The sequence below is a fragment of the Felis catus genome, chromosome B3, assembly GCF_018350175.1.
Source record: "Felis catus isolate Fca126 chromosome B3, F.catus_Fca126_mat1.0, whole genome shotgun sequence".
NCBI classification, from domain to species: Eukaryota; Metazoa; Chordata; class Mammalia; order Carnivora; family Felidae; genus Felis; species Felis catus.
In genome coordinates, this window is record NC_058373.1 from 45,071,988 (window position 1) to 45,095,973 (window position 23,986).

The 23,986-nt window shown below is 38.1% G+C and overlaps 2 protein-coding genes across 3 annotated transcripts in view; one reads left to right on the plus strand and one right to left on the minus strand.

Moving 5' to 3' along the window:
- Nucleotides 1-711: 711 nt before the first annotated feature.
- Nucleotides 712-23,561, plus strand: GTF2A2 (general transcription factor IIA subunit 2). 2 transcript variants are annotated; one of them, XM_045059243.1, is made up of 6 exons: nt 717-869; nt 1,651-1,787; nt 15,079-15,199; nt 15,967-16,071; nt 20,807-20,933; nt 23,277-23,561. In XM_045059243.1, the coding sequence occupies exons 3-6, from the start codon at nt 15,128-15,130 to the stop codon at nt 23,300-23,302; spliced, it is 330 nt and encodes a 109-aa protein (XP_044915178.1). In that variant the 5' UTR covers nt 717-869; nt 1,651-1,787; nt 15,079-15,127; the 3' UTR covers nt 23,303-23,561. The 2 variants fall into 2 exon arrangements, with proteins under 2 accessions (XP_003987140.1, XP_044915178.1); XM_003987091.5 differs by lacking the exon at nt 1,651-1,787 and having other exon boundaries at nt 712-869.
- The window catches only part of GCNT3 (glucosaminyl (N-acetyl) transferase 3, mucin type), a 110,688-nt gene continuing 105,654 nt past the window's right edge, over nt 18,953-23,986 (minus strand). Inside the window, exons 6-8 of the transcript XR_006599183.1 lie at nt 22,657-22,745; nt 21,485-21,528; nt 18,953-20,067 (exon numbers count right to left, since the gene is read on the minus strand). The gene's annotated coding sequence lies outside the window, so the exon portion shown is untranslated. The remainder of the gene's footprint in view (nt 20,068-21,484; nt 21,529-22,656; nt 22,746-23,986) is intronic.

Sequence of the window (23,986 nt, forward strand, 5' to 3'; positions counted from 1 at the left end):
ACCTATGAAACTTTGTATCTCATAGTTTAGAATCATTTTGGTAGTGGGGAATCCAACAATAAAATCAGTTCAATAAGTGGCTGAAAACATGGCTTAAATGAGAATGTTTAGCTAACAAAACTGCTCAGAGATTCCATTTGATAGCACCTGTTTATGTATTTACTCCTTAATCACTGTTCACCTACTTAATGGCAAACAGCTGTACACATCATGCCGCCTTTAGTCCACTTAGGATATGCCCTTTGGGTTTATGTAAACTCAATATATATTGCAGTATTTGTCTTGCATTAGGTACAAATTTTAAATACAAGTTCTCCCACATTAAAATTCTTCAGAACTCAACAAGAGCTTGTTGGGCTAACTGAATTGCAGCCGTATTTTGAATCATAAAGTGATACCTGCTCTGATCTTTTCAGAATTGGTCTTCAATTTAGTATTACAGGATCTTCAACAGTATTACCCTGAACACACTTCAGGCATAAAATGTGACTGCCCTAACATTCCTAATTATGTATCTAACAGTGGATAAGCTTATTATGAACGATTTGGTAAACCTGGTGAATTACTTAAAAAGGAAGCTCGTCCACCGGTCTAGGGTTTGAAAGCTGCCGGTCCCACGCCCTTCCTCCCTCCACACCACACCCTCCGGTGGCAAGGCTTGAGTGGCGTGTGGGAGGAGGGGCTGGGCGGGGCTTCCCGGCCCACCCGCGTGCTGTCACTTCCAGGTTCGGCGAGCACTTCCGGGTCGTCGGCGCAGCTCTGCGGCTTCTGCGACGGCCGAAGAGGTGGTCGGGAAGTAGGTGCTTCCTGCTGGGCTGCTGGCTGCTCCGCTTCTGTCCGCTCCGCGGCGGGAAGCGCCTTCCCCACAGGTACTGGGTGAGCCGCACCCGCGCTCCTTGCCGTCCCCCAGAGGTGGGGTTGCGGTCGGCTGGGTCTTCGAGGGCGGCGCGGAGGGCAGGGGCCCGGGGTGGGCCCGTTACTGACTTCGCTGCCGGGATGGCCAGGCGACCGGTACCCGCGAAGGAAAAGTGCGGGAGTCGGCGGGAGGAGGTTGCGCCCTGCGGCGGGAGGTTTGTGGTCCACAGGGCGCCAGCTGAACGGTCCTGGGGGAGGTCTTCAGCCCAGCACCTTATTGTTAGCCAGGTGAATGTCTTTACGCATCCCGAGTTGTTGTGTTGTTTCGTTTTGTTTTTGCCGAATATCATAGGAGCGCATTCCGTAAGTGTCTCATTCCTGGGCTGCTTCGCTTATTTGAAATCTGCCTTAAAGTTCAAGCGGGCTCCACAGGGTAACGAATTTAAACTGGATGATTTGATCAGGAAGGACAAGGACTGCTGAGTTAGTTCCGAATGTGGAGCCCTTCTAATTAATTTTCTAAATTGCGAAGTGAAGGAGCACAATGGATGTGAGGGATACCAGATCTAACAGATTTGAACATTTCACAAGGGATTTTTAAGAATCTAAAATAATTAAAGTAACTAACAAATGTTTAAATAACTTAAAGCTGTTTTTTTAAAATTAGTATCTATTGAGGTATACTTGCCACATAACATTAGTTTCAGGTTAATTAGTGTTTTCCTTTCCTTCAGACAGATACTTAGAAGCGGAATTTCTGGATCATTTGGTAGTTCTATTTTTAATCTTTTGCAGAACTTCCATGCTGTTTTCCATAGTGGCTGCAGCAGTTTGCATTCCTGCCAACAGTGCACAAGGGTCCCGTTTTCTCTACTTTCTCGCCAACACTTATTTCTTGTCTCCTTGAGAATTGCCATTATCACGTGTGTAAGGTGATATTTCATGGTGGTTTTGATTTGCATTAGCCTGATGATTAGTGGTATTGAGCATCTGTTCATGTGTTTGTTGATCATCTGTAGGGGTTCTTTAGAAAAATGTTCAGATATTTTGCCCATTTTTTAATCAGGTTTGTTTGCTGTTGTATGAATTCTTTTTTATGATTTGCAGATAGTTTCTCCTATTCAGTACGTTGCTTTTTGTTTCTGTTTTTTATGTATATATTTATATATTATCCCTTCAAACCTCTTTACTTTTTTGGGTGTATGCATTGTGCTCAACATTCCAGTTCACTTGTCCTCTGACTTTAAAATGTAACTCTTATGTATGTATTTAGCATATATATAAACATGTAGAAGTCAATCTTTTGATTGATTCAAACTTTCAGTGTCTGTTTTCCATTGACTCCCTCTCTACCATATTCCACCCCCTCAACTACCAATCTGTTCTCTGAAACTAGGCACTTGGGTTTTTTCCTTTTTTGGTTTTAGATTCCACCTGTATCCGATATCATACGGTGTTTGCCTTTCTCTGTCTCACTTCACTTAATGATAATGCCCATGATGGGGCGCCTGGGTGGCTCAGTCAGTTGAGCATCTGACTTGATTTCGGCTCAGGTCATGATCTCATGGTTCGTGGGACTGAGCCGCGTGTCAGGCTGTGCACTGACAGCACAGAGTCTCTACCCCCCCTCCCCTGACCCTCCCTCGCTCTCTCTAGCTCTCAAAATAAATAAAATGTAATGCCCTTGAGGTCTATCCCTGCTGTAATTGGCAAGATTTCATTCTTTTTATGGCTGAATAATATTCCGTTGTAATATATTCACCATGATGCCTTTATCCATTCATCCATTGATGGACACCTAGGTTGCTCTGATAGCTTGGCTATTGTAAATAATGTTGCAGTGAACATGGAGTGCATATATCTTTTCAAGATAGTGTTTTCATTTGGGGGGGATAAATACCCAGAAGTGGAATTGCTGTATCCTATGGTAGTTAATATTTGTAACTTTCTGAAGAACTTCCATACTGTTTTCCATAGTGGCTGCACCAATTTACATTCCCCCCAATAGTGCCAGAGAGTTCCCTTTTCTCCATCGTCACCAATACTTGTTATTTCTTGTCTTCCTGATAGTGGCCGTTCTAACAGGCATGAGGTCATATCTCATTGTGGTTTCAATTTGCACTTCCCTGATGATTAGTGATGTTGAGCTTCTTTTTGTGTGTCTGTTGGCCATTTATTTGTATGTCTAATTTAGAAAAATGTCTGTTCATGGGACGCCTGAGTGAGTCAGTCGGTTAGGCGTCTGACTCTTGATTTCAGCTCAGGTCATGATCTCACAGTTTGTAAGATGGAGCCCCAGGTTGGGCTCTGCGCTGACAGTGTGGAGCTTGCTTGTGAATCTTTCTCCCTCTCTTTCTGCCCTTCCCCTGCTTGCACAAAATAAATAAACATTAAAAACATTTAAAAAAAAGAAAAATGTCTTTTCAGATCTTCTGCCAATTTTTAAATTGGGTTGTTATTTTGCTGTTCATTGTATGAATTCTTTATATAATTTGGATATTAATTTCTTATCAGATAGATGATTTGCAGATATTTTCTCCCACTCAATAGGTTGCCTGTTTATTTTGTTGACACTTTCCTTTGCTGTACAGAAACTTTTTAGTATGATGTAATCCTACTTATATATTTTTGCTTTTTGTGATTTTGCTTCTGGTGTCCAGTTTAAAATATCATAGCACCAGTGTCAAGGAACTTAACTGTAGCCTGTGTTTTCTTCTAGGAGTTTTACAGTTTCGGGTCTTACATTCAAGTCTTTCATCTGCTTTGAGTTGATTATTGTGGGTATAGTGTGTAAATTAGTGGTCCATTTTCATTCTTTTACATGTGTTTGTGCAGTCTTCTCAACATCATTTTTTGAAGATACTTCCCTTTCCCCGTTATTCTTGGCTTCTTTACTATAAATTCATTGAATATGTATGCCTGAGTTCATTTCTCGGCTGTTATGTTCTGTTGATATATGTGATTACCGTGGCTTTGTAATATTGTGTAAAATCTGGGAATGTGATTCCTCCAGCTTTGGTCTTCACTCTCAAGATTGCTTTGGCTGTTTGGGGGTTTGGGGGTTCCATACAAATTTTAGGATTGTTGTGTGTCTTTGAAGAATGCCATTGGAATTTTGATAAGGATTGCATTGAATCTGTAAATTGCTTTGGGTAGTAAGGAAGGACATATTAATAATATTGCTTCTTCTACTCCATGAGCATGGAATGCCTTTCCCTTTATTTGTGCCTTTTTTCAATTTATCTCACTGAATAAACTGAATAATGTCTTGTAGTTTTCAACATATAGGTCTTTTACCTTCTTAGTTAAATTTGTTCCTAGGTATTTTGTTCCTTTTGATGCAATTGCAAATATGATTGTTTTATTTCTCTGATAGTTATTAGTGTATAGAAACTCAGTAGATTTTTGTGTATTGATTTTGTATCCTGTGACTTTACTCAGTTTGTTAATTTATTCTGACAGTTTTTGATGGAGTCTTTAGTGTTTTCTGTATATAACATGTTGTCTACAAATAGTGACAGTTTTACTTTTTCCTTCTCAATTTGGATGCTTTTTGTTTCTATATCTTGCCTAATTGCTCTGGAAGGGCTTGTAGTACTTTGTCACATATAATAGGACAAGAGTCGTGTCTTGTTCGTGATCTTAGAGAAAAAGACTTTCTTTTAAAAATAAAAATTCTTTTTTTTTTTAATTCTTTTTTAATGTTTATTCATTTATTGAAATAGAGACAGAGCACAAGTCGGGGAGGGGCAGAGAGAGAGAGAGATACAGAATCCTAAGCAGGCTCCAGACACGGGACTGGAACTCATGAACCCTGAGATCATGACCTGAGCTGAAGTCGAATGCTCAACGTACTGAGCCACTCAGGCTTTCTGTTTATCATTGTTGAGTGTGATTTTAACTATGGGCTTGTGCTATACGGCCTTTATTATGTTGAGGTATGTTTCCTCTAAATCTGCTTTGTTGAAAGTTATCATAAATGGATGTTGAATTTTGTCATATACTTTTTATGCATGTATTGAAATGATCGTAAGATTTTTATCGTTCACTTGGTTATTATGGTGTATTACATTGGCAGATTTGAGGTTCTTGGGCCATGCTTACATCCCTCGAATAAATCCCCCTTGATCATGGTGTATGATCCTTTTAATGTATTGTTGAATTCAGTTTGCTAATATTTATTGAGGATTTTTGCATCTATGTTTATCAGGGATATTGGCCTGCAGGTTTTTGCTTTTTTTGCGGGGGGGGGTTGTTTTATTTCTTGTAGGATCCTTGTCTGGTTTTGGTTTCAGAGTAATACTGGACTCTTAAATGAGTTTGGAAGAGTTTGTTCATCTTCTCTATTGAAAGAGTTTGAGGATTGGTATTAATTCTGTTTTGAATGTTAGGTAGAGTTTATCGGTGAAGGCGTCTGATCCTGGGCTTCTGTTTGTTGAGAAGTTTTTGATTACTGAGTAAATTTCCTTATCATTGATTGGTGTGTTCATGTTTTCTATTTCATCGTCATTTGGTTCTGTGTTTTTAGGAATTAATTTCTTCTAGGTTGTCCAATTTCTTGGCATATAATTGTTCATAGCAGTCTCTTAAGATCCTTTCTATTTCTTTGGTGTCATTTGTAACATCTCTTTCGTGTCTGATTTTATTTGAATTGTTTTTTCTAGGTGTATTTATGAATTTAACTAAAGGCTTGTCAGTTTTGTTTATCTTTTCAAAGAGCCAGCTCTTTTTTTCATTGATACTCTCTAAGGCTTTTAAATCTCTATTTCATTTCTATCTTTATTTTCTTCCTTCTGCTGTGTGTGTGTGTGTGTGTGTGTGTGTGTGTGTGTGTGTTTTAGTTCCTTGAGGTGTAAAGTTAGGTTGTTTGTGAGACTTCTCCAGGTAAGCCTTTATCACTATGAACTTCTTTCTTACAACAGCTTTTGATGTATCCAACAAATTTTGGTATGTTGTATGTCCATTTTCTTTGTCTCAAGACATTTTTTTATTTTTTGATCTCTCCTTTGATCTTTTGGTTATTTAGTAACATATTGTATAATCACACATTGTGAATTTTCTAGGTTTCTTTGTATAATTTCTGGTTTCATATCATTTTAATCATAAAACATGTTTGATATGATTTCATTCCACCTAAATTTATTGGCTTGTTTTGTGGCCTGACATATCATCTGTCTTGGAGAATGTTCCATGTGCACTTCAGAAAAATATATATTGCTTTTGGAAGGAATGTTCTGTATGTATAATTTAAGTCTGGCCTAACATGTTCTAAGACCAGCATTTCCTTATTAATTTTCTGTTTGACTAAAAATATTGAAATCTCCTATTATTGTATTGCTGTCTTTCTCCCTGTAGGTCTGTTACTCCTTGCTTAATATGTTTAGATACTTCTATGTTGGCTACCCAAGTATTTCCAAATGTTCTATTCTGTTGTTGGACTGACCCCTGTATCGTTCTGTGACACTCATCTTATCACTTATTGCAGTCTTTGTGTTTTAAAGTTTCTTTTCTCTCATTTTTTTAAACGTTTATTTATTTTGAGAGAGTGTGTGTGCAAGCAGGGGAGGAGCAGAGAGAGAGGGAGAGGGACGATCCCAAGCAGGTTCTGTGCAGTAAGTGCAGAGCCCAATGTGGGTCTCAATCCCATGAACCCCGAGATCATGACCTGACCTGAAATCAAGTGTCAGTGCTCAACCGACTGAGCCAGCCAGGTGCCCCTAAAGTTTATTTTTCTGATAGAAGTATAGCTACATCACCCTTCTTTTGGTTTCCATTTGCATGGAATATCTTTTTCCATCTCTTCACTTTCCATTTTACATGTTCTAAAATGTAGGCATCTTGTACAGGTAGCATATAGATGGGTCTTTTGTTTATATATATATATATATGTATATATATATGTATATATATATGTATATATACAATATATACACATACACACATACATTCAGCCACTCTTTTTTTTTTTTTAATTTTTTTTTTTCAACGTTTATTTATTTTTGGAACAGAGAGAGACAGAGCATGAACGGGGGAGGGGCAGAGAGAGGGAGACACAGAATCGGAAACAGGCTCCAGGCTCTGAGCCATCAGCCCAGAGCCTGATGCGGGGCGGGGCTTGAACTCAGGGACCGTGAGATCGTGACCTGGCTGAAGTCGGAGGCTTAACTGACTGCGCCACCCAGGCGCCCCACAGCCACTCTGTCTTTTGATTGGAGAATGTAGTGCATTTACAGTTACAGTAATTATTGATAGCTGTGTACTTACTGCCATTTTGTTAATTGTTTACTGGCTGTTTTTGTAGTTCTCTTCCTTCTTTCTCTCTTCCTTTGTGGTTTGATGACTTTCTTTAGTGGTATTCTGATATTCTTTCCGTTTATCTTTTGTGTGTTTGCTGTAGAGATTTGCTCTGTGATTACCAAAAGGCTTATATATAATAACTTATGTCTGTGTTAGTTTCAGGCATACAACATATTGCTTTGACAGTTTTATACATTACTCAGTGTTCACCATGGTATCTGTCACCATACAGTGTTATTACAATACTATTAATTGTATTCCCTATGTACTTTTCATCCCTGTGACTTCTTTTATAACCAGAAGTTTGTACTGTTGAATCTCTTTTATTTTGCTCATTCCTCCCACCTGCCTCCCTTCGGACAACCATCAGTTCTCTGTATTTAAAAGTGGTCTGTTTTGTTTTTGTTTTTTTTTTTAGAATCCACCTATATGGGAAATCATATGGTACTTGTCTTTCTCTGACTTATTTCATTTAGCATAATACCCTCTAGGTTCATTCATGTTGCCACAAATGGCAAGATACTCTTTTTTATGACTGCATAGTATTTCTTTGCATATATACACCACTTTTTTTTTTAGTATAGTTAGCACACAATGTTACTTTCAGGTGTACAATTTAGTGGGTTGACATGTTTATACATGATGCTATGTTCACCACAAGTGTAGCTAGCATCTATCCTATTACATTGCTATTAAAATGTGTTGACTGTATTCCTTATGTTACGCCTTTTATTTGACTTACTCCATAACTGGAGGACTGTATCTCCGTCTCCCCTTCACCTCTTTTATCCAACCCCTCACCCCTCTTCCCTCTGCCAATAGTTCTCTGTAAATACAGAATCAGTCTGATTCTGGTTTTTGTTTGTTTATTTGTTTGGTTGTGGGTTTTGTTTGTTTTGGTTCCACTGATGCGTAGAATCATGGTATTTGCCTTTCTTAGTCTGACTTATTTCACTTAGCATAATGCCCTCTAGGTCTATCCATGTTGTCTCAAAACGCACAATCTCATTCTTTTTTATGGCTGAGTAATAGTCTGTTAATATATATGTGTGTGTGTGTGTGGAGATATAGATGTAGATGTAGATATATACACAGACATACCACATTTTCCTTTTCCATTTCTCTACTGATGGACACATGGGTTGCTTTAGTATCTTGGCTATTGTAAATAATGCTGCAGTAGACATAGGGGTGCATATATTTTTTTCAGATTAGTGTTTATTTCCTTTAGGTAAATACACACTAGTGTAATTACTGGATTATATTGTTTTGTTTTGTTTTGTTTTGTTTTGAGGCACTGTTTTCCACACTGGCTTCATCAATTTACTTTCCCTCCAACAGTATAGGAGGGTTCCCTTTTCTCCACATCCTCACCAACACTTGACATATTGTGTGTTTTTGGTACTAGCCATTCTGATAGATATGAGGTGATATTGTGGTTTTCATTTACATTTCCCTGATAATTAATGATGTTGAGAATCTTTCCAGGTGTCTCTTGGCCACTTGTACGTCTTCTTGGAAAGATGCCCAATCAGGGCTTGTCCCTATTTTTTAACGAGATTATTTGTTTTTTTCGTGTTGGGTTGTAGAAGTTTTTTATATATCTCGGATATCAACCACTTATCAAATACGTCATTTGGAGATATTCTATCCCACTCACAAGATTGCCTTTTGTTTGATTGATGGTTTCCTTTGCTGTGCAAAAGCTATTTATTTTGGTGTAGTCCCAATAGCTTAATTTTTGCTTTTGTTTCCCATGCCTGAGGAGACGTATGCATAAATAAGTTGCTAAGGGCAGTGTCTAAAAGATTACTGCCTATGTTTTCTTCTAGGAGTTTCATGGTTGCAGGTCTCACATTTAGGTCTTTAATCCATTTTCTGTTTATTTTGTGTATGGTGTTTGTGTTTGGTGTCAGAAAGTGGCCCAGTTTTCCCAGTACCATTTATTGAAGAGACTGTCTTTTTCCCATAGTATATTCTTGCCTCCTTTGTGATAGGTTAATTAGCCATATAAATGTGGTTTTTATTTCTGGGCTGTCTGTTTTGTTCCATTGATTGATATGTCTGTTTTTATGCCAATACCATAACGTTTTAATTACTATAACTTCGCAATGTAGTTTGAGCTCGGGAAGCATGTTGCCTCCAGCTTTGTTCTTCTTTGTCCAGATTGCTTTGGCTACGTGGGTTTTTGTTGTTCTGTATAAATTTTAGGCTTTGCTGTAGTTCTGTGAAAAATGCCATTGGAATTTTGATATGGATTGCATTGAACTTGTAAATTGCTTTACATAGATTGTATGGAGATTTTAACAATACTCTTCCAGCCCAAGAGCATGGAATATCTTCCCATTTATTTTTGTTGTCTTCAATTTCTTTCACCAGTATCTTACATTTTCAGTGTAGAGGACTTTCACCTTGTTTAAATTTATTTTTATTTTATTCTTTTTGATGCAATTGTAAATGAGATTGTGGGTTTTTTTTTTTTTCTTTTTTAAAGTTTGTTAATTTTGAGAGACAGAGCGTGCTGGGAGCAGGAGCAGTGGGCAGAGAGATTAGAGAATCCCAAGCTGGCTCCATTCTATCAGCCTGTAGAGCCAATGAGTTTTTTTTTTTTTATTTCCCTGATAGTTCATTGTTATAATTATTTTTGAAATGCCCATAGTCTAAGAGACCCCCAAAAACGAACCACCAGAATCCAGAGAGTCAAAGCTAAGCAGCAAGGGTCATTTATTGCAGGTTCGAACCTGGACCTCTGAGCACTCGTTGCCAGTGACGCTAAGAGGCCCCGAGAGAGGTTTTTACACCCCTTTTATAGACAGGTACAAACAAGTCATGGGGAAATCAGGAATTTTCCACAGTTACAGAGCTGCGATTGGTTGGTGTTTAAAGTTGGACACTTAGCAGTATTCGATTGGTTCCTGCCTTTAGGTCAGACCACAACCGGGGGTACGGGTATCGCAATGATTGATCAGGAATACACGGATGTGCCAAGCAACAATGATTGATCAGGAATACACGGGCGCGCCAAGCAATTGTACAGAAGCTGAACAAGCTGGTTAGGCTTGGTTAGGTTTCAGTTACCCGTAACTTAAGCTTTTAAGTTTCAGTTTTCTCAGGCCTCTCATTTTCTGGATAACTCTTAGAATGTTGTCAAGTGGGCATGACCTAAGAGTTGGTACTCCTACTTTGTCAAGTTTCTCTCTCTATTGGGACCTCTTGTTGCCCTTTTTAACCCCTCCCCCATCCACCCACGTAGATTTTTTGCCTTAATTTACTAAGCAGATACTTATTTGGCTTCCATTATGAATTAGTTGCTGTTTGTTCTAGACAATTGGTTTACTTCCGTGAACAAAACAGATAAAAGCCCCTCTTGGAAGATGCAAAAAATAAACATAATTACATAACATGTTAGAAGGTGGTAGTGCCATCAAAAACACATAGCAGGAAAAGGGGGATTGGGAAGTTCCAAAGTGGAGGTACAAGTTGGTACTTTAAGTATGACCATCAGTTTAAGGCTCATTAAGTACAAGGTGTACTTGAAGGAATTGAGAGAATCAAGTAGGTGTCTGGGGGGAGAGTATTCCAGGTAGAAAGAACAGCCTTTTCAAAGGCTTACATAGGCAGGTACTTCCCTGTCATGTTCTAAGAATAACATGGAAGGCAATGTGTCTGTAGACATACTGGGTGAGAGCAAGGGAGAGATGGTAGGTCTGGTTGGAGAGATCATAGGCAACCAAATTCTTGTAAGGACTGAGTGAAATGGAAGGTTTGGAACAGAAAAGAGGTATGTTCTAACCCAAGTTTTAACAGATTACCTGGCTGCCAAATTGGGATTAAAGTGTAGGGGCAGTGTGGAAGCAGGGAAACCAGTTAGGAAGCCAGTTCAGTAATCCAGTGGCAGATGATCACAGCACAGACCAGGGTGATAACACATGGTGGAGTTACATTGGAAATGGTGAGAAATGGATGGATTCTGAATGCACTTTGAAGATAGAGTTTACAGGATTTGCTAGGGATTAAATGTGGAGGTGAGATGAGGGGAGTGGAGGATAACTTCAAAGGTTTTTGTGTAAACCCATAGAAGTATGGAGTTACATCAACTGAAAAGGGAAAAACAAAAAGTAAAATGTTGAGTAGGCAGTTGGATCCAGTAGTGCCTTCAAGGGCAAGGTATATGCTAGCATATGAATTTAGGAATCATCAGCAAGGATTATCCTGAGGAATGAGTGTAGACATCAAAAGACCACAGACAGTGATTTGTGACTTAGAGAATTCAGAAAGAACAGGGTAAACTAACAAATGATATAGGGAAGGATAAACCAGGGAGTTGAAGAGAACAACCCAGGGGCACTTGGTGGCTCAGTCGGTTAAGCATCTGACTTCTGCTCAGGTCATGATCTCACTGTCTGTGAGTTTGACCCCTTTGTCAGACCCTGTGCTGACAGCTCAGACCCTGAAGCCTGCTTTGGATTCTGTATCTCCTCTCTCTGTCCCCTCCACCTCTCACACTTGCTCACTGTCTCTCAAAAATAAATAAACATAAAAAAAAAAGAAAGAAAAAACGTGTGAGGTCCCAGAAGCTAAGCCAAGGTCCTATATCAAAAGGGAGAGTCATCAGCTATGTCAAATGATTAAGTCTGAAGAGGACTAAGAAATCTGGATTAGCTTCACCAATGCCGTTGGTTCACCATCTGTTTCATTTGAGTGCTGGAAGCAAAGCCTGTGAGGAGTGAGTGTAAGAGAAAATGGGAAAGGGGAAATGAGAGATGGTGAGTGCGGGTAACTCTTGGGAGTGTTCCTTGCAGAGGAACAGAGAAACAGAGTGCAGCTATGAGGAAAGGGAGTTGAGACTTTTTATTTTCGAGAGCGAGAGCACGCATGAGCCTGGGAGAGGGGCAGAGGGAGAGAGAGAGAACCTCAAGCAAGCTCCATGTTCAGCTCAGAGCCCAGCCGAGGGCTTGATCAAGGGCTTGATCCCAGGACCCAGGGATCATGACCTGAGCCAAAATCAAGAGTCACATGCTGTACCAACTGAGCCAGCCAGGCGCCCCAGGACTTTTTTTTTTTTCTTCCTGAAGATAAGAGAAGTAGCCACCTTGTTTATTTGCTGATGGCAATGATCCTTAGAGATGGGAAATTTGAAGGTCAGGGGGAGAAGGACTAATTCAGTTGTTGGAATAATATTCTTGAGTGTACTAGAGGGATAGGCTTGATGCACAGGTTGAAAGATTGTATTTGAATAACAGCATGGATGGTTTGGCACAGTGACAGGCAGGGAGGCAAAGTATGTGCATGTAGATGTTGGTAGGTGGTTTGGTACCATCTTGCGAGTCTGGAAGTTTGATTGCTTCATTTTCCTAAGTAACGAAGAAAACTTTGTATCACACTATGACAAATTTTTAATATTTGATGTTAGCATTTTGACATAACCACCAAGTTATTTGTTCACTAATATTTATTGAATACATACTAGTCATTGTTCTAGATGGTAAATTTTTTAACTGTGAACAAAACCCACTCTTATGGAACATCTATTTTAGTGGATGGAAACAGTAAGCATATGTGTGTCAGCTACAGTTAATGCTATGAATGAAAGTTAAAACAGTGTAAGGGGGAAGGGAGGTAGTTCTTTTTTTATAGGTTGGTCACAGAAGTCCTTTCTAATGAAGTGACATTTGAGCAGAGATGTGAATTAAATCAGGGAGTGAACCATGGAGGTAGTTGGGAAGAACACTTGAAGCAAAAATGACAGTGCAGAAGCCCCAAAGCAAGAATATCTTGCCATATTGAAGAGCAGCAAGGTACCAGTATGGCTGCATCAGAGTGAATGAAGGAGTAAGTGGAAGAAGGTAAGTTCAGTGAGGTAATAAGGGACCCAGAGGATGTCGGCCTTGCAAACCATTAGGAGGACTTTATTCTGAGGTAGGATGCTGCTATTGAACGTTTGCAATAAATGAGTGATGTGGCTTCATTTATGTTTTAAAAGGCTCAGTGTGGCTGCTCTAGGGGCAGGGGTGTTATAGGCAATTGTAGAAACAGGGAGAGCTCTTACAGGGCTATCACAGTAATCTTGGTGGCAGATGATGAGGACTTAATGGTAGCACTGGAGATGGCAAAAGTGGTCAGCTCCTGGCTATACTTAGAAGGAAGAGCTCAAAGGATTGGCTGACAGGTTGGATGCAGAGTGAGAGAGAAGCTAAGGTTGAATGTAAAATTTTGGGGGTGTCCTATTTACACGAGACTAGATTTACTATTTACTAGAGTGAGCAAGCTGAGGGCAGAAAAGGTTTGGGAGGGACAGTGTCAGGAATTTGGTTTTTGTCACATTTCATTTGAGCTACCCTTCTGATACTTTCAGGGAGTGTTGAGGCAATTTTATATATGGCAACAAGGGGACAAGGACTGGGGATATACATTTGGAAGTCATCAGCAGATAGTAGTAAAAGCTATAAGCCTGAATGAGCTAACTAAGGGAGTAAAACATAGAGAAGACCTAAGAAGCCTTAAGGCCCTCCAGTAGAGGTCAGGTTGCTGAGGAGGAACCAGGCAAAGAAAACAATAGTAATATCCAGTGAGTTGGGAGGAGAGAATGGAGTGTGGCATCCCAGAAGCCAAAGAAAAGGTTTCAAGAAGGTAGACGCGATCTCATGTATCAAATTCCATGGGCGTATAACGTGAAGATTGATAACTAACCATTATTTTTGCCGAGCTTTACTTGATAAAGCCTCCTGTCCATCTCTAAAGCTGAAAGTGCCATGAGGTCAGTGGTCTTGTGTATGACATGTAGCAGCAGCTCAAAATTTGTTGAAACTGTACTACTGCCTCCCTATTTGAGCCCTCATTTCCTTCAAGTATGGTCTTCAGATTGCTGCCCCTTTGACCTTTCCTGGAATGCTTCAGCGGTTCCCATTATCTTCCCTGTAAAACCCTGGTGTTTCTCCTGGTGGAACAAATCCATCGTGTCCTCTTTCTCAGCTCCGTTTCCTACCACTGCCTATTCATCCTCCTTAAACTGTATCATTTCATACTCCTGTGGCCTTACTCGTTCTATTCTTCTTCTTTTGCTTGGCTGAAGTCTAGCTTGAAGAGTCAGGAAGATTTTGGTAACCAGTCTACTCAGTCCACAGGTAGCCTGCATCATACACTCTATGGATCTATCATAGTTACTCTTCTCTATTGAGTTAAATCCTATTTTTGTATTTCTGTTACCCTGTCTAGAGTATACGTTTTTTAGAATCAGGAGTATATCCTTACTTATCTTCCTGTCCCTGCTGCTTATGATAGTGCGATCTTCTTGATGGGCACTCTGTAAATATCAAATGTTAAGGAAAAAAGGAAATGAAGCAAAGGCATGTACGTGGAAGCTGAAGACTGTCTGGATTAGTGACTTGACAGTAAGGAGAAAGGAATGGTAATACGTGATAAATTCATTCTAGATTAAGTTAAAAGGCAGACTTTTAAAAGAAATAGCAAAAATATACCTATATCTGTAAATGAGTGTACCTGTACTTTGTGTAAAGGAGAATAAATGCCTATGTCAAAATAACAGAAAAGAGTAAGTCATTTTTTTTTTAATTTTTTTTTCAATGTTTATTTATTTTTGGGACAGAGCATGAACGGGGGAGGGGCAGAGAGAGAGGGAGACACAGAATCGGAAGCAGGCTCCAGGCTCTGAGCCATCAGCCCAGAGCCCGACGCGGGGCTCGAACTCACGGACCGCGAGATCGTGACCTGGCTGAAGTCGGATGCTTAACCGACTGTGCCACCCAGGTGCCCCAAGAATAAGTCATTTTTAACTGTTCTTTGTAATTCTTAGTTATAAGGCAATTTGCAATTATTAAGGGTTCAGATAGCGTATATTAGTATATGAAGTAGACTATATTACATACATGGTTTATAATGTTTAATACTTTCATATTAAATTTTTAGGACATCAATGCAAGCCTGAATAAGAAAAACAGTTTCTTCCTCCTAAGCCATGGCATATCAGTTATACAGAAATACCACTTTGGGAAACAGTCTCCAGGAGAGCCTGGATGAGCTCATACAGGTGGGAGACTAAACATCAGTTTTTATTTAGATGGATCTATAATAGTTTTTGTTATATCCTTTGTCTCAGGCAGAGATAGGACATTAGAGATCTTAGACTCTCTGACCCAACAAGTCAGTATTCAGATGAATAACTGCAAGTTCTTGTACATTATACCATTCTGATGGCATGGTTGAACATGCCTAATTTTTCAAAGATTATTGTTAAACATAAAAATTGAGAGTATTGGTTTTCTCTTATAAGAAAGGCATAGTCTGTGTAGCTTTAAGATAATTTTGGAAAATTTCATAGTCTTTTGAGATTTAAATTTGAATTTATATTTCAATTTTAGGAGAATTAACCTTTAAATTAAACTTCTCTAAGAACGTTTTAATATTATTTCCATTTGCTTTCATACATTTTATGAGCTTTAATGAGATTAGGGTTTTTTAGTATATTAAAAGTCCTGTGGTTTTTATTTAAAGGAAACTTGGTTCCTTCAATTTACTGAATGCCTCTTTCCAGACACTATAAAGGAGTGATAGAGTTTTGTCCTGGCAGTGTAACATCACTGCATGTTTTCTTTTCACAATTCTGTTTGAGTCAGGACAGTGCAGGAAAATACAGTGAGGCTTTACTTCCTAATTGTCATTTATGGCACAAAAGAGTAAGAGATTCTAGTTTAAGAGGCTCTGGTTAACCTCGGTTAAATTTTAGATGATAACTCATATGTATGTTGTCTTTAATGTCCTTCCCTAAAAGGATTTACGACCTTTACTTTTTCTCAGTCTCAACAGATCACCCCCCAACTTGCTCTCCAAGTTCTCCTTCAGTTTGATAAGGCTATAAATTCAGCATTGGCCCAGAGGGTCAGGAACAGAGTCAACTTCAGGGTAAGGATATTTTCCTAAAATTTTGCAGCTTATACCAGTGGTTATTACAACAGTGCTTTTTAGGATCCGTCCATAATTATTAATATAAAAGGAAGAGATGGCTTAATCGAATTTTGGAACTTGTTTTATAATAACTATACTTTTAACTGTTTTTTAAACTTTATTTTGAAAGAGAGTGTGCCAGCAAGGGAGGGGCAGAGGGAGAATCCCAACTAGGCACCACACTGTCAGCTCTGAGCCTGATGTGGGGCTGGAACTCAGCAAATCCTGAGAAAGTCAGACACTTAACCGACTGAGCCACCCAGGCGCCCCAAATTACGCTTTACTTTTAAATTCTGTATACCAGCTCTATCCAGCTAAAGTGAGATACAGAGTTGTTTTTAAGATTTTTGTTCCATTGTTTCACAAATCAGCCTATGTATGTTTAGTTGCCTTCCCTCCAGAGTCACTGAGGTCTCAAATGCCCAAACCCTTATCTGCAGAATTGAAGGTAAATGAGAGCTGTCTCTCCGGTTTGCTTTATGTTTTTCAAACTCTGACCTTCCCTCATTCCAGGGAAGTACATTCACGTTGCCTCCCACCTACTCTAATGAAGACCTGAACTGGTGGTAGATAATGATCTGTTCTGGTAGCTTGATCTCATTTAACTCATTTATACTTTGAACAGTAAGCCCAAACTGAACAAAGCTATCTTTCTAAACTGGATGGTAAATCAGACTGAAGCCCATTGCAAGCATCATGGTAAATAGAAATAATCTTACCACGTTGATATTGAGTCATAATTTGGTTATATTTAATATTTGTGCTTATGTTGTTAAGGGATACCATAAAGTAGAAATTAAAAGATTACAGTATATGAAAAGAACATAGAGGTCAATTGATTTAAGAGAAGTATAGAGTTTGGGGTTTTTTTAATTAAAAAACTTTTTATTTAAAATCCTTTCTTCAACATGTCAGTGTCTATTACATACCAGGCATTGTGGATCTCGGGTATACAGAGAATAATTTTAATGAAGGGATAAAGTCTGCATGTATTTTATGTAATAAATCTTATCAGTTTCACATGTGTAAAAGTTATCTGGAGTAAAATGTATCTTTATAAAATTTTGTCAGTAGATTCTTGAATTTTACTGGCAAAATTAGTTTGCTGTTTTGTATAACCGGATGTACAAACCTGCCAGGTTTGTCATTCAGAACCTGATGCTTTAATTCTAAGTTAATACATACATTTTTGCCTATATAGACAATTTGACTACTTATCTTCTAGTGGTATTGTAGGTTTCCAGTTTGGGTCTAGTTAGGTAAAGTTAAACATGGACACCTGTGTGGCTCAGTCTGGTTAAGTGTCCGACTTCAGGTCAGGTCACCATCTCACGGTTCATGGGATCTTAGCCCCACGCCGGGCTCGGTGCTGACAGCTCAGAGCCTGCTTTGGATTCTGTGTCTCCCTCTCTCTAAAATAAATACAACATTAAAAAAAATTAAACACAATTTGACATTTGCATCTTTTGCATAGTGTTTTATAAGTTTGCCTGTTTTCCAATAGCTAGTAATAACTATTCTGTCATAGCTCGGGCTTTCATTACCTACCTCTCCCATTACAGCAAACTTGTTCAGAGTGTTTGCAAATAACCTATTTTGCTTGGTCACATTTAAGTCTATATTATTTGTAATAATTTTTACTAGCCTGGGGGCCCATTACATGTTAAAAAGGTCAATGTATATATTCACCAAGGACCTTGAACTAATTTTTAGGGAGAAAATTCATATTGAACTAGTCCTTTAAAAAGTCAGTGTGTGCTTTAGAAAAAAAGTATGCTAGCAGGTGAGAGTAATGTTAAACTTGAAGTAGTAATTAGGCATTAAAAGATTTAATGGTCAAGAAAAATCACCCTTCTAACAACACTGACAGTTTCCTTTTCCCTATCTGGTCTGTTTCTACCAAGAACATGTATTAAGATATATGTAAAGGTGCATTGAAGACATAGTTTGGCCAAATTAATTACGGTTTAAATCAGTTAACCTGACCAAAGTCAAGTATCTTAGTATTCGAAAAGTTCCTTAAATACATTGTTTGTAATGTTTTTGAGACGGAGACAGAATTCAAAGCTCTGAGCTGTTAGCACAGAGCCTGATGTGAGGCTTGAACTCATCAACTGGGAGATCATGACCTGAGCCGAACTGACTGAGCCACCCAGGCACCCCTTTGTATACATTTTTTTAAATAAAATTTTCTATTCTCGAGTCCTTATACTTGAGATAATTAGATTAGGACTTGGACGAAGATACTATAAATTAAATACAGTATTTTATATTAGGAATTCTAGCTCACTAAACAATTCTAAAAAGATTCTATCATTAATCTTTTCTTGTGTTTACATTCTATTAAGCCTTTGTTGGCTCAAAAGTCTATTTTACTCTAAATGTTAGCATTGAACATAAAATAGTTTTCGGGCAAGTTTTATAGCAATTTCACAATAAAATAAGGGAAGTATATACATTTATGTTACAACTAACAGAATTTCAACATGTATTTGAAAATATCCTAGTAACATGCCTTGTTCAGATTATTGGCATAGCTGTCACCAACTGGATAGTTCGCATTCAGGGGTGCTAGAAATGAACATTAAAATTGGCATTTAGCTGTGTAGCCTTCCAAAGGCTCAGAATGTAATTAAAGAGATCTTTTTTTTTTTCAGTTAACACTATGTCCTGAAGGTTTTCCATGCCTTAATCTCACCACTCCACTAAAACTTTTCTTACCACATTATTTATGGCTAAACCTAATGCATAATTTGTGACATTACATTCTCTGCTGAAACCCATACTTCCCTTGAAACCATACTATCCCAGCTTCTATTCTCTGACCCCACTGTCTCTCAGACCCTTTTTTGTTTCATTGTTGGTATTCCTTAGGGTTGTCTAGGGCTCCACCTATTCTCCTTGAATGATCTCATCCAACCCTGTGTCTCTAAAGTTGATAGACTCATGCTCCCAGGCTTTCTTCCACACTCTAGCAGCTTTCTGCACATTGTGACTTAGGTCTCAAAGTCAACAAGTTCCAAATCAAACTGGCTTTTCTTATGATTGCACTGTTATTGGAGACAGAAACTTGGGGATGAACAGATTTTGTCTCCCTACCATAGCGCATTGTTACCAGGTATCTCTCCACTTCCATTTCCTTGCTGCTACAGTAAAGCCACTCTTACCTCTCTTGTAGGCATCAAAGTCTTCGGCCTCCATCAGAACCGCCTCCCCCCCCACCCCCAATCAATTAATGTTATCACCAGAAATGCAAATCTGATCATGTTATTCTTCGGCTCAAAATCCTTCACTGACCTAATAATAGGTTTAGGATGCAGCAAATCTTTCCAAGGTTCTCCAGGATGTCCTCCACCTTGGGAGCTCGACACATTTAACTATCCCATTCCAAATATGTGTTTTACTTTCTATTGTCCCACCTCTCCTTGACTTGTACTCGCTTTTCAGGACTCAACTTCAACTTCACTTTGTGAGGGGAAGCCTTCTGTGCCCCATGTCTTCCATACCCTTGGGTGCCCCTAGCTTACTTCTGTTTCATAGTACTGCTATACTGTATGCTTTCTTGTTTTAACGACCTCCCCTGCTACCGTATGCTCATTGATGGCAGGGATCATATTTGTATCCTCAGAGCCTAGCGTAGTCCAACAAGTGATAATTATTCATCTTTTTAAAATTTCATGAAGTCATTCACAACCATCATAGTTTCCCTAATCATTCTCACTTGATAGAACGTTTAGGTAGAATCCAGTTTTCACTATTACAAGTAACACTGCAGAGGATGTTCTTCTGAATTGAAGGTTTGGGGTTTATAAATCTCTTACCAAATACTAAATTTCATTTGTGAAGATTCCATGTGTATGTGTCTGTTTTGATGGCATTCAGCTTGTGTCTTTCCTTGCACTTTTACTGCATTCTTTGAGAATTTCCTTTTTATTTAAGCACATATTCCTGCTCCTAAAAAAAACCAAAATACTTATCAGTTGCACAGGACAATAATGTAGTTCCATTGGCTATATATATAACACAGTAATTCATCCAAGACACAGGGTTAAAATTTAGTGTTTCTGGGTAGTCCCTGCTTTTGTACAAGCTCAGAGAATTGACACATACAATAAAATGTGGTTGAAAAACATGGGTTTGAACTGTGTGGATCCACTTTTATATACGTATTTTCTCAATATTTCTCATGATTCTCTTAGTAACATTTTCTATGCTGTAGCTTACTTTTGTAATACAGAATATAATGCATATAATGTACAAAATGTGTTAATCAACTCTGTTATCAGTGAGGCTTATTAGTTAAATTGGGGTGGAATCAAAGTTTGTATGGATTTCCTACTGCAGGAGTGGTGGTTTACATAAAAATTCAAGTGAACTTTCATCGTGTTGCCACAAGAGAGCAGTACAAATTCAAATTTCCTTCCAGCTTTTTTTACATGGTTCAGGTAAGTAATTGGCAGACTCTTTGAGAGCTGAAAATAGTCTGCTAACTACAGCATTTAACTACTAGCACATTTATCTAGGGTGGTGTTTTTGGTTTTTTCCCAAATGACAGGATGAAAATTAAGGAAAATCTTAAGGTAAGTATTAAATCATCATATTGTTTTAAAGATTACATTCTTGGTAACTGAGTTCTTAAATTGCCTTGGGGGAAAAATGACTTCATGGTATGTCTAAATGTTTTGTTTTAAAGGGCTCTCTAAATACGTACAGATTCTGCGATAATGTGTGGACTTTTGTATTGAATGATGTTGAATTCAGAGAGGTGACAGAACTTATTAAAGTGGATAAAGTGAAAATTGTAGCCTGTGATGGTAAAAGTAAGTGTTTACCTAATTACTGTGAAAGCAAAACTACTTGAAATCTTGTTTTTTGTGAGTCTTTAGAACATCTTCGTCTGGAATTAAGGGGGGAAATGGCTAAGAGATCTGGCTTCTGTCTCAGCTAGATTCTGAATTCCAGGTCTCAGCCAGTCCTCTTAATGACTTTAGGGATGAACATTTCATAGGACATGTAGACTAACCCACACAAATTCAATCTGTGTGAGTAAAAATAAGCAAATTAAGTTTTTTCAGTTGCACATTTGAAGTGTTTAATTTTGACAGTTTATCTTATGATTTCTGTGTTGCTGGATGCTTATACGTTTTATATTTAAAAGTAATCGTGTAAAAGAATTTGAAAAACCCTAAGACTCTTACCAGTTATAATGATAAATATCCATTCCCCTCTCTGTTATATCTGTGCAGATATATTTTCCACAGCAGACCTAGGACCTTGTTCAAGTCCTTAAATGTTTCAAAAACTATATGTATCTGCTTTCTCTTCCATGATTATTTCCTTTTTGCTAATTATATTTTAAACATATACTTACTTTTACTTTATGATCTGAACCATTTGTGTTTCAAACAGCTGTTCCTGAAATTAAATAGAGAATACTGGGAATTTGGAAAAGCAAAAGAAAATGTAGAAATTTAATACCCTAAATTTCTCAGGTTATTTTGTACATTTTGGGTTCCAAAAGAAATAAGCTAATTACTGAAAAATGTAGAGAAGACAGAAGAAAAGTGTAATATGTAACACCATCTGGAGAGAACGTCACTTAATATCTTACTGCATAACTCTCTAGTCTTATGTATCCCTTTTTACAGTAATAAATGTATGCATACATTTGCAGATAAATCATTTTTCATGGCTGCATAAATGCCTTTGGCCCTTTTTTTAAAGAATGAAGTCTTTTCCAGATACCAGCAAGTCTCCGAAAGTAGCAACACTACAATGACTTGCGCTTTTCAAAAGGTTATGTGGGAATAAAGATGGCTTTTTAATATTATCCAATCAAATACTGTTTCCTTGCTTAATGACAGAAAAAAATCTATGTTATTTTATAGTTCCTGGATTATAACATTTTTGTAGGTCAGATTATACTTTTTTTCATATTTTCCTTATAATTAAGGCTAATAGCATCAGCATAACCCTGAGACGTTTAAGTTTTTGTTAGACTGGGGAATTGGGGCATGAATTTATAACTCCTGCACCTCTATCAAAATAAGTTAATGATGTAAACCAGTACTATTCAGTAAAACTTTCGTACCTATGGAAATGTTCTCCATCTGTACTTTCCAGTAGCCACATAGGGCTATTAAGCATTTGAAATGTGTTAGGGCAACTGAGAAATTTACTGTTTATCAGTTAACTAATTTAAATAACCGCACATGGCTTCCCGGTGGCCACCCTGTTGGACAGCACAGATGTAGACTCGTAGATTGTCTGTTTCAGTTGTTTGAAACATAGCTAAGAACCCTCACCAGTGGAAACACCAAAAATAGCTAAGAATCAAAAAGTCAGTTAAAGAAGACCCCTGGGGGGGGGGGGGCGGTGAAGACCCCTGAGCAAATTACTAATATCAAAGAGTCCACATAAACATGTGTGTTTTCCTCACAGAAGCTTCTGTCTGGTAGTTCTTAGAGTGTATTACTCTTGCTTAGATGCAAGATTATCTGTTTTTTTCAGAATTCAGTAGATGAATAGTAAAATCAGCCTTACCTACTGCAGTAGCTTCTGAGGAGTGTATTAACTGATCGTCAGAAAACTGTTAAGTACTCCAGAAAAGTTTAGGTTGTGTTGCATGTGTTCTGTCAGCAGAAAAGAATACAATCTTAGAATTTTTTCTTTCCAAAATTAAAATATAAATGATTGAGAAAATGTCATTCCTTAATGACCAGATAAATGGATAAGCCCTTTTTTTCCTAAAAGCTTTCTGAAATAGGAACAGTGACAGTGGATGGAATTTTGGTTTCTCATCAGAAATTAAAATACAATTTTCTCCTCATTATATGTTACGGTTCTTTGTGGTTTAAAATTTGGGGACAGTAGAGGACCTAGAAAAAAAATCATCCTATGGCAACTATATGAACCAAGTAATATTAATTTGGTTTTTCTCTAGCATAAATAGGGAGAGCTAAGAATTATCTTCTTTACCTGTGCCTTAAAAAGCAAGTTAAAGTTCTCAAGACATTTCCTTAATCAGCTTCCCCCAACCTTGCCTTCTTTTTCTCCCCACCCCTCAACAGCAGTGCCACTGTTATTTCCTGTTTTAAAGATATTCTCAAAATATTTAAAATTAAGTTGCTCTTTCAATTTATTCTTCTTCTCCTGTTTCCTAGATACTGGCTCCAATACTACAGAATGAATGGGGAAAAAAATGGCTTTTTTATGCCATCTTCTGTTATTATTCATCGCTTTTTTGAGGAGAAGCATAGAAGAGACTTTTTTTTATTTATTCTAGCATCGCAGAAATGACTACACTGTGCTATACTATCAGAATTCCAGTAGAAAGAAGCTTGTAACTATAGCCTCTTACCTTTTCAGCATGAAGAAACAGAAGTTTTTTTTAATAACATTGTTGCCTTCCTAAAAACATTCTTTAATAAACTCATTTTAAAACTCAATGTGAGTAATAACTGGTAGAACTATTAAGCTAGCAATATGAAGATATTAGATAAGTGTTTGAAAGCATTTGCTCTTTCCTTTTCTATAAAGGAAATGCATTCATTTCAGTAAAGTGAAGTTACTTTAGCAGGGGTAGTAACTTTAGCAGGGGTAAAACCAAATTCTGGATTGGAATTTCATTTTGCTCCATTTTTTGTTTAATGTTTATTTTATTTTTGATAGAGCACGAGCAGGGGAGGAGCAGAGAGGGAGGGAGTCACAGAATCTGAAGCGGGCTCCAGGCTCTGAGCTGTCAGCACGGAGCCCGACGCGGGGCTCGATCCTACAAACTGCCAGATCATGACCTGAGCTAAAGTCAGATGCTTAACTGACTGAGCGACCCAGGCACCCTGGAAAACTTCATCTTTAGCTTCCATAACCAAAA

Bases quoted from the DNA above. Each gene is read 5' to 3' on its own strand.
- GTF2A2 (XM_003987091.5), top strand. From the start codon at position 15,128: ATGGCATATCAGTTATACAGAAATACCACTTTGGGAAACAGTCTCCAG. The intron at 15,200-15,966 runs GTGGGAGACTAA...ACTTTTTCTCAG, and splicing joins GCCTGGATGAGCTCATACAG to TCTCAACAGATCACCCCCCA. The intron at 20,934-23,276 runs GTAAGTGTTTAC...CCTGTTTCCTAG, and splicing joins TGTAGCCTGTGATGGTAAAA to ATACTGGCTCCAATACTACA.